This window comes from Theobroma cacao, chromosome 1 (assembly GCF_053813885.1).
Source record: "Theobroma cacao isolate CCN51 chromosome 1, ASM5381388v1, whole genome shotgun sequence".
In the NCBI taxonomy this organism is placed as follows: Eukaryota; Viridiplantae; Streptophyta; class Magnoliopsida; order Malvales; family Malvaceae; genus Theobroma; species Theobroma cacao.
Window position 1 is genome coordinate 30,177,765 of NC_142639.1, and position 10,788 is coordinate 30,188,552.

Below are 10,788 nucleotides of genomic sequence, written 5' to 3' on the forward strand. Positions count from 1 at the left end.
ATAGTAGAATTCATCCTTTCTTCTTTCATCATTCAACTCTATTTCTTTCAACCGTAGGATAGGAAGCAATAATGCCAGCCATCATCTGCTTCCCATTAGATACACAGATAGCTTGGCCAGTGACAACAAATTGTCAAATAAATTCAGTAAAACTAAGGAATTTATAATAGCAACCCTAACCATCTGAAAAAAAAAAAAAGTTCAAATCCCCATCCTAGTAAACGAAATGTGCTACACAGAATACATGGACTTGTTAGAGTTATTGACTTTTAAAATGACTGTAGTAGAGAAATAGAAATTTTCTGAAACTTAGAAATGAATAATTGCGCAGAACAAACTCATTTATTTTGTCTTGAAAAAATTCAAAACCAACCAAACTAGTTAGGCCAGTAGAAAGCGTAATTCAGAACTAGCTAACACCTAATTGAATCACTAAACTTGCACTGAAAATGTATTTAATAGCAACAACATGCAACCACCAAAATCAGGCCAGTCCATCCACCAAACAACGCTTGCTACTCATGACCTGGAAGAACTAAAGCACACAACATTAAACAAAGACAATATTACTTAAGCTTGACATTTCTAAAACTTTTGTCACGCTGAAAAACTAATATCAGCGGTTTCAATAGACAATAAAACATAAATGCAGCAAATCAATGTCAGCTAGGGATCATCATCATAAGGTACATCTGAGGCTACTGATGAGGGAAGAATTAAAATAGGCCTTCCATTATGTTGAAATTCAGCAAGCATGGTATCATGAGAGGGTTGATAGTCCCAAATATTCCCTGTCAAGTCCACTTGCTCTAGATGACCTATACAATAACAAACCTTTTCTTCAGTTGCAATATAAAAATCACCAACTCTTCCATTTACATAATGAGTAAAACATTGGATGCCATTATGAAATATAAAGATCTTTAATTTTTTATATTAGAAGCCCATTGTATGCTATCTTCTGCATTATACAAAATTTGAGATCTAAGATGCATAGTTGCCACCTGGAAGTGCAGTGAGTGTGTGCAGGTAAGGCTGTTGCTTATGCAAGAAAAAGAGTGAGATGCATTCAAATTGAAGATAAAATGATGTTTCCAATTGTGCTGTCGATATCTGGTAATGCTGACATCAGAAGGAATATTGATGAAAATAAGCTAACAATAAAAATAAATTTTAAAAACTTGGTGTTGTAATAACTACCCGTTGCAGTCTTCAGCGCAGAGCATATTATGATCAATGATTCTACAGGCATAAGATTATATGCTGCATTAACTGCAATCAGTTTAGGAGCCTGCCGGATAAGCTTTGACAAAAACTTTGCAGTTTCAATGCCACCACGGTTTTTGCTAAATAACAAAGACATAAACATGGTAATTGCTTTATCATATAGAAAGTACTTAAAAAAAGGAAAAATAACTGAAGCATAGAGCTTAAAAAAAGGAAAAATAACTGAAGCATAGAGCCAAACCTTATGTTAATTTCAACAAGCATCAAGTCCTCCATTCCTACATCTTTTAGTTTTCGAAAGCCAGAGGGACCCAGTCCAATACCTTCGAGATTCAATACTTGGATAGATGTACCCCAAAAGTTTCCTAAAGCTTCTGCTACTTGGCTGGATTACATCAATTATAAGCTCAATCCTTCTCAAGAGACATAGATGTTAAAAGGTAACTCCTATTTCAGCATTATCCAGACAAACCTGCCAAGGCCATTATCAGCAACGGAGAGAGAATTCAATGGTTTTCCTACGCTTGATAGGGCATCCAATAGCTGAGTCACTCCGTCATAGGAAAGCTCACAGTTCTCCAAATTCAAATCAGTCAAGGGAATAAACATTTTAGATGCTTCGGCAAAATAAGGGATTAAACTTCTGCAGAAATCAAATGCAGGTTATGAGATACCATATCCAAGTTTTATGACAAAGCATTGTAAGACATACACTTGCTGACCTTATGCCATCATCTTCAATTGGGTTGTCACTAAGATCCAAAATCTCCAAGCTCGGCATATGAACCAGGGCATATCTTAGGCTACCAGCATCATCTTTCCGTAGATTATTCCCCCTTAAAGGAAAGTTCTTTCCATGGTTCAGAAATACATTTTAAAACATACAGAGGTTTCATACAATCATAAGCTGACATTGTCTAGCAGTTAACATCCTCAAAACCCTTGTGAAACGGTTATGAGTGATTTTAGTACAGAGTCATGAGTTAAGGAACGATAATTACATGAAGAGTAACAGTGCATCCATGATGACATACCGTAAATTGAGGATGCGCAATGACTGCAAAGATTTGGCCACTCCTGAAGATGACAGAAGGGCATTTGATCTCCAGTTGAAATTCGACAGCCATCCTGCTATCTGCGAGATATGGATTAAAGATTTATGCTGGCCAAAAATATAAGTAATTGATAAATGCAAAAGAAAATTTTAATGCAAGTGCATCACTCAACATTGTTCTCTGAAAGGTCAAGGATTGATAGACTGGATGAAGCATCAAGCAGAGTACTGAAAACCCTTCTTGCAAAATTCCAATCCAGGTGGTTGTCACATAGCTTTAATGAACACAAGGACCTAAGAACAAAAAGAATTATATGTATGCATAAGTGTAAGAGGTTAAATTGCTGGATAAAGAATGTTGCAACCAAGAAAACTTACTTAAATTATACGAACTCTTCCCTTTACCCTAATTAATGCAAAAACTTGCAGTAATTTAACATATGCCTGTTAGATGTTCCATGGCAGAAACCTGCTCAAGTCCTTAACAAAGAAATCATATGCAAACATTCTAGCTTTACTCTGGATTTTTAGATAATAATTATAACCATAAAAACTTGGCCATTTTCATCATAGGACAAATATGTCACATACTGACCAAATAAAAGTAAAACTTGTTTTCCTTCAATTACAGATTCCCAAACGTTACATCACCAGATGAGCCGGGTGCTAAGTTACCAAATTAATTCTGACACAACCCTTACAACTTCCTCTAGCAGTATTATTGCACTTCTAATGCTCAGTTATAAACCAGACATGCTAAACTTCTCCCAGCCTATGAGCAACTAATAAGCTGTAAGCACATGCTCTTCCACATGACCAAACTTTCACGGCATGGCAATTAAAATGAACAGAAGCAACCAGAAGTCATTCTATCAATAGTATTCTCAGTCTTAATTTCAGTACCATGTGTAGCCATGCGTGCAAGGAGAGAAATCCCTCCTCTAAAGATAGCCACTTCAATGTTTGTCACACAAATTAATTTAATATTTTGGTGATCATGCAACAAATATTATCATTGAATAACAAACCCTACCCAAAAGGTTAGGAGATTGATGAGCGTGTCATGGTCAAACACCTCAAGTAATCACCAGAATTGTATATAATCCGTAAATTCACCAACAGTACCTTCCCGCTGATAGAAATGATGCAAGTCTATGAGCTAAGGACACTGGATTCGGTTCAAGAAAGCTTGAAGTGCTAACAGAGAAGTGCTGTATTTGGTGAGTCTCTGCACCTCCCAAGTACAGGGAACCACAAATAGCATCCATAAAGCTGGAAGAAAGCTTGCAGTGTACAAATTTAAGAGATGTTAATGTTTTACAATTCTGACTGAGAAGTTTGCATAATCCATCAGCCTGCAAAAGGAGGAAGTAATACACAATTAGATCAGCCAATGAAAGAAGCATTTGACATATAACTAAATAAATTTCTAGAAAATCCCTGAACACATGGAAATGAAGATTTTCCAATTTTTTATAACTGCTGTAAAAATTTCGGGATTATAAAAACGAATAAAATTCAACTATGGGATTAAAGAAAAGCAATTAAGAGGAAAAGATAAGTGGTATACAGAACTTCTGGTTCATGAAGAAATTACCTGTATAATTTAATCAAACTACATGACTAATTGAAAAATAAGTCTTGGAGGTTATTACATTTTCCTAGATGACAAGCTATTATAGAAAAATGATAATTGACTTCAATGGTATTCATACCAATAACATTTGATGCCATGTCCAATTGCATCCTTCAACATGTGTAGATTATAGTATAGTACAATGAACTCATTTTTCTATTTTCATTTTTCTTGAAAACTCTTGTTCTTCTTGGAAAAACAACATACAAGGGATGGTACATAACTTCAATCCTATGGAAATCAAAGGTTGATATGTCAATTCCTCTTGATGTGAACCCACAAAAAATCCAACATCTTAGATTGATTGAAAAACCCAACTGACAGACAGTCATATGCTTACTAGTATAAGATTTGGAGCATGATGATTACAAATATCTCTTGTATGCCCTCATAGAAATTATGTTACGGCTCAATCATTATCCCAAAAAGAAATGGCTAAATTCCAAAAAGATCTGTAATTATGGTGTTCATTCAAATATTGGACTGATGTATGACATTGCTTAAGCTAGAATAGATATTATTAAAAGTCATATTTTTATCTTTCTCAAGGATATAAAGTTATCAATTTTAGCTTATGTTCCGTTTCTTCCTGTTTAAGGTCTCTTGTTCCAGGTTTCTCTATCTATTAGGCTTTATTTATGATGTAGCCGTTGTTTTAAGTCCAGATTTGTAAGGTCAGCATTAGATGTGTCATCCTAGCCCCTAGTAATAGGATTGCTAGAGCTCTACAAATAAGTGGGTAACTTCTTTCAATTAATGAAGAACGAGTTTATAAGAAATCAGCAGCTGTAAACATTCTTTGGAATTGGGTGAAACAACCCTGACTCTAAGTTTTAATCCTAAATCTTTTCTTCTTTCTTCTTTTTTTCCAGTCATACTTATGACCAGTCCTAAATCATCCCTATGGCCCTAAAATAATCATTTATATAGCCTGACAAATCCTAAGCATACAAACCATCCAATTTAAAGCTAAGCTACATTTCATGGATATTGCTCCCATATCATTAAGGTTAGAAAAAAAAGCCTACTGTCTTATGCAAGAACTTAATTCCCAACTATTTACTGATGCAAATGCACAAAAGGAATTAAGCTTACATGTTCAAAGGATCTGATCCACCGTACCACCAAGCTTTGCAACTTGGAGTTCCTCAAAAGTTGCTGTAACAAAAAGGCATCAACTGGCAGACATTATGTTGGTGCACACATTCCCCATAGATGTACTGAATATGCTAATATTCATGAGTATATTGAAAGAAAAGAAATGACTGGCAGAGGAAGAAAAAAAAAATTGAAAATCTTCTAAGATGTGAAAACTTATGCACTCCAACTCTCTTGTCTTTTTCAGACACTCCCATCAATGCATACAAACACTTATGACAGAGATAATCTGGTTACTATGACCTAATATGAATATTTATACAGAAAGCATTCCCCTATGACGAAAAAGTCTGGCATTACCAGCTTATTGAATTTTTATCAAACTGTGATTCTGTCAGAAACTTTACACCTCCCATAAATATAGGTTAAAGCCAAACACACAAAATTTGATCAAAAAGTGAGAAACTAGTTATATTCTTCATGCATCCAGAGACGGAAAGAGAGATAAAGCAACTTTATATAAATTAAAAACTTACACTAGATTCTACAACACAGAGCACATTTTGAAGTCTCAAACATCTGCACGACAAACTGACAAATATAAGAACCTAAACATTTGCACAAGTCAAAATATTTGAAGGAGAAAACTAATTGAAGCAAGCCAAAGAAGTATTTCTTTTTTCTTTTTTTTTTTTGGGATTGGGGGCAATAACACAGGTAATCTAAGACTAGATAAATATCAATAGAGCAGTTCTGCATGGCTGCTTAATTACAAGAGACAATGTAGGGGAAACAAAATGTAGTGTGAAACACATAAATCAGTAAAATCAGGACGTGCAGAGGGGAAAAAAGAAAAAATGTCATCAAGGAAAAATAGTTGAACTCATATGTATAATTTACAACTGCATTCTCTTGCGAATTAAGGAACATGGGCATGTCCTCTACTGATATACAAATATGACATTAGAGTTTACCTAGCATAATTGCCAAATTGCTGACAGTGATAAGACAATTTCAATAATTCTGAAGCTGAGTTACTCATATGATCCACATAACCAATATATTTCAGTATGTTCTCTGCACAAAAAAAAGAAGAGATAGGGAGAACAACAAACTTTTACAATATTGTTAAGATAATTTTAAAAGTTAAAAGAACAACATAAAACAAAAAAAAAAAAACAACTCAATTCATGTTAAAAAGAAATTTCTTCACTTTTTATTACATAATACATTAGAAATTCACACTAGAGGAGTAACAAAGGCAAATCTGAAGGAGGGGGGAGAGGGGAGAAGTTAGGTTTAGGGATATGTACTACAGAAATGATAAGTTGAGATGTGCAATGTAGTTCTGAAGCTCTCCACCATAGATTTGCATGGCAGTGTTATTGACCACCAGAACTTTGCCCCTCAAGCCATGTGCAAGAAGGCATCCATGCAAACATCATTATTAACAAAATATCTTTTATATGACTTAATTGTTAACTATTGATTCTCCTTGGATGACAAGCAAACAAATCGGTTAATATCTACCATCAAAATGGTAAAATCATTTGACTTACCATAGAAAGATATACTCCCTACATTTCATATATAGTGTCTGATTTTCACTTTATACAAAGTTTAAGAAATTTTAGGCTGAATTTTGACTTACATTGATTATAATTTTCTTTCCAAAACTACCCTTAACTTGAAAAAGAGAGGAAAGTGAGTGGTTATAGTTGAGGGTAGTGAGGGAAAGTAACAATGAAGTTTCTTTGTCTTTCAAACAAGAAATTAATTCGGGACAACTAAAGGTAAGCAAACAAGCCAGTTTTTATGGGACGGAGGAAGTATATGAAGTCCTACACGTATGTCAAAGGCTAGCAAGAGGCAGAAATGTGCATTCAATTTGGTATATTTTTACCCAAAACTTTCAAAATCACATTGATTACAGAGGCTAAGTATCAAAGTACCTGAAATCTGTATTGCACCAAGGCATCCACTAAATGATGGGAGCAAAGCCAGCTCTGCTGCTTCATCTAGGCAACTGTCTTTCAGTTTAACAAAACCAAATTAAAAAAAAAAGAAACAAACAATGGTTCATGAATAGAAGTCATGAATAGGCCAATAAGTAATAAGTAATTAGCTTGCATAATTGTAGAAACATACCTTTGCACATGTGTTTCCCAATAGATCTGCTGCCAATCAACCGGTTGGACACAATTTACAAGATCAGGCCAACGCAACTTAAACAATGCCTTCCATGCTTTATCGAAATTCCCATTTCTGTAAGAAATAGCATTACACGGTCATCTCACAGTTCAACTCTTACTTTCTGCATCAAACAAAGCGGGGATGTAGAGTCATTTAATCTAACATACCTTCCACGTTTTCTCCCATTTTTTAAGTCATCACTAGTAGAATCATAATCATCATAGCTCCTAAACAGCCTGCTCAAAGAAAGTTAATATCGTTCCAAGAACAATTAAGTAGCCCACATATAGTAGCAAGTTAGCAAAAGTTAAACAAGCAATATCCAAAGAACTAATAAAATAGTAATGCCTACCTTAAGTAAAATCTTTAAATAAAAAATAGTAGTAACTACGTAAAGTAAAATCTTTCATGATCATGCTTATTTGTTAGAAGATTCAAGAGTTAGATAACCTAGTAAAACACTTCTCCACCTATTTGACAAATTTTCCTTTTTTAAAAAAAGAAATTTCACATTTTCTTCACCCATATGTGAACTTTAGCAGGAGAAATATGCAGATATCCAGAATCATTCAGCTACAACAGTTATGAATTCGAAAACTGACTGGAAAACATAAATGAGGTTAAACATCAATTTAACTAACATTTCACTTTGCAACTTTTGCAAGGCCAAAGGAGGTAGGCAATTTACTAAGGAATTGAACAACTCTGGTGGAAGCTCATAGACATGTGGTATAAGATCATCTCCTGCAACCAGCACAATCAATGATTCAATTCAACAAATTTGAATGGAAAAACATCAATTCATTAAAAAACGGAAGCACCAAAAAATGAAATAAAAAAATTGCATTTTTCTTCGCAGCTTCGCATTTCTAGCACAATTCCATCAGTATTTTCTTTTTTTTTTTAAAGGTAATTTTTCGAGTTTCATTACTAAAAAAAAAATATTGCACAAAAACTAGTAAATGAACCTTGGTGGTAGTGGGACAGGTTACACCAAGTAGGCTAGGCACCCTTTGGCACCTACCCTGTCTTACAGACCCTAGGCACACAAAACCACCCACGTTGCAGGTGGGATCAACCTTACATTCATGTAGATATATACACCCCCATAAAAGCAAAAACAATGGAGCAGAGAAGAGATCCCATCACAACCTGGATACAATCTGAACCTACCTATGACATAGCTCATACCTATACACATCTAGAAGCAGAATATCCATTGCCAAAACAATGCACTTCACATGACAATACTCAAGTACACCCAATTTCCATATTTCCAAAACACTAACCAGAGCAATTAAACTTTCATGCCATTTGAACTTACATAAGACCTTTCTTAGCCTTCTATTTAAATTAAACAGAGAATTATGCAAATAATTCCAGCATCATCTTGAAAACTATTAATCATTGCGTTAGCAGGGAAGAAATATAACAGCACTATTAAACATAAATAGCATTTAAACAGTGGCAAAAAGAACAAGACAGAGTATTCAGATTGAAAACTATTCATATTCATCCTCTAAAAACAGTAACTACTAAACCTTAAAAATAATAGGCACTAAACATTGAAATTGCAAACTATTCAGATTCATTTTTTTGCTATTACTTTAGAGATATCAATCAATGTGTGATTGATATCTCTAAGAGTAGCATTAATCCCGGCAAGAGGGTCCTCAAGTGATTCGGGAGAAGCTGGAGCAGGGTTCGGAGGTGATTCAGGAGAAGCGGGAGGAGTGGGAGTTTTGGGAGGAGGAATGGGAATTTTGGGTGATTGGGCTGAACCGCAGATAAGGTGAAGGAGACGAGCACCAGACCTCGGCAACAAGAACTTCGATGGCATCAGCCATGAGATGAGCAAGGGAAACACGTTTGAAGAGATTTGGTGGTTGGCCGAGAGGTATTAGAGAGAAGAGAGAGGCTACGGCTTAGAGAGGAAAAGAAAAAGAGAAATTAGTAATAGCTTTCGGGTTTAAGGTTTGTTTAGGTTGTTGGGAGCCGATGTTTGAATGTTTAGGCTAGATGTGAGGGGGAGGACTGAAACGACATGGTGTGGAGGTGAGAGAGTGAGGGAGTTGCGGTAGTGCTACGGTTGCCTTGGAGAGGTAAAAGGGCGGTTGCGGCTGTTCCATCAGTGCTCACTGCAAGCATTTAAAAGGGGAAAGAAATTACCATGAAGAAGTTCTCTTTTAACCGCGTCGATGCTCAGAGACACCAAAGAGGGAACTTCCATCATTGTCCAGTCTTATACATGAAAACGAGCATACGTTAATAAAAAATAAATAATTGTTGCAAGTCTAGGAGAAACATTAAAGAAGAAAAAGAATGCCCTAAGCACGCTATTTGAGTTGCTTCAATACACACATGGAGGTTTAGACCATAACTGAGCTAAATTCAGTGTTCTGTTAGGTACTTATTTGATTAACCTATCTTCCATTTGGCATTCAATTGACGGGTTTTGCCGCCAAATCATCTTTGATGATATTTCAAGGGAAAAGGTGATTGTAAGCTTCGAGGATGAGCGAATAAAGAGGAAACAAGATAATGATTAGGGATTAGCAGCTACCAGAGTTTTGGTTTTGGAGAATTGCCCCTTCTGCTTCTGTTCCGGCTCTAGACGCAATTTGAAGGAAACAGAAATCTTTGCTACTTTTCGAAAACAGAGCACACCGGAGCTCTGGCCTGGTAAAGATTCAACGGCGCCGTTGCAAGCAAGACGTTGGAAGGGTGCCCTTTTCAAGTTGGATTTTTTTTTTTAAGATTTAAATATATTTTTATTCATTCAATTAAATTTTTTTTTTAAATAAGTTATTTACGGTGTAATTGAAACATCACTTACTTGTCATTTTTTATATTACATGACTTTCCATTAAAGTACTAACTAGTATGTTACATCATTATCATATTATATAAAATAATAAATAATATTTTGATAAATAATAGTTATTCAACCGTAAATTATAAAGGTTTATTTGATTCATGTTAGCCTTGTAATGTTCAAATCCACTTTGTATTTTGAAATGACAAAAAACAAATGATCAAAATTCATCTAAGGTTTCAAGTATCAAAGCTATAAAACCTGACCCTATAAATACATGTCATGACATACATGCACTAAGTAGCATGTTATTATGCTAGGAAAGCACCCAAGAAAAGACGAAATCCGGTATCGTACCTAACGATACACTTGAGTTGATTTAACCTCAAACTAGTTCAAATAGAAATTGTATGATGAAATTTAATATTTTATAATCTAAGAATGACTAAAAAATGATTGTTTGGAGTTCGAGGGTTCATTTGGGGTAAAATTGGAAATTTGGATGTTTAAGGGCAAAATCGTCATTTTACCACTTAAGATAATAATTTGATCATGGAGTGAAATTTTTGACCAAGATTAACTATTTGGAGTATAATTTAATGATAGAAAGTGAAAAAGTTTAATTCTGGTGATTTCTGGAGTGTAGGGGCAAAATCGTAATTTTACCACTCGCGGACAAAATTTGAGATTTTGAGAGAATTTAGATCAAATTTGACAAATTGGAGAATGGTATGAGTATAAGGGATGAAAAATATGTCTATGGGT

The 10,788-nt window shown here is 34.9% G+C and overlaps 1 protein-coding gene across 4 annotated transcripts; it reads right to left on the bottom strand.

Annotated features, from left to right (window-relative positions):
• Positions 1-424: 424 nt before the first annotated feature.
• On the bottom strand, positions 425-9,945 carry LOC18613002 (RNI-like superfamily protein). 4 transcript variants are annotated; one of them, XM_088804737.1, is made up of 18 exons: positions 9,772-9,945; positions 9,378-9,449; positions 7,850-7,952; positions 7,376-7,444; positions 7,164-7,280; positions 6,968-7,041; positions 5,990-6,092; positions 5,552-5,594; positions 5,013-5,075; positions 3,407-3,636; positions 2,455-2,575; positions 2,262-2,362; positions 1,950-2,063; positions 1,700-1,870; positions 1,469-1,612; positions 1,201-1,346; positions 637-818; positions 425-586 (listed from the first exon to the last, which is right to left on the bottom strand). In XM_088804737.1, exons 2-17 carry the CDS (start codon positions 9,439-9,441, stop codon positions 667-669), a joined length of 1,815 nt encoding a protein of 604 aa, XP_088660863.1. In that variant the 5' UTR covers positions 9,442-9,449; positions 9,772-9,945; the 3' UTR covers positions 425-586; positions 637-666. The 4 variants fall into 4 exon arrangements, with proteins under 4 accessions (XP_088660863.1, XP_007050066.3, XP_017974862.2 ...); XM_007050004.3 differs by having other exon boundaries at positions 425-818; XM_018119373.2 differs by lacking the exon at positions 9,772-9,945 and having other exon boundaries at positions 425-818; positions 6,968-7,045; positions 7,897-7,952; positions 9,378-9,446.
• Between the last annotated feature and the right edge of the window lie 843 nt (positions 9,946-10,788).

Excerpts from the sequence above, each read along its gene's own strand:
- LOC18613002 (XM_088804737.1), bottom strand. The coding sequence starts at position 9,441 with ATGATGGAAGTTCCCTCTTTGGTGTCTCTGAGCATCGACGCGGTTAAA. Across the intron at positions 7,953-9,377 it reads TAAAAGAGAACTTCTTCATG|GAGATGATCTTATACCACAT; the intron begins GTAATTTCTTTC and ends TGCTGGTTGCAG. Across the intron at positions 6,093-6,967 it reads TGGTGCAATACAGATTTCAG|AGAACATACTGAAATATATT; the intron begins GTACTTTGATAC and ends TTTTTTGTGCAG.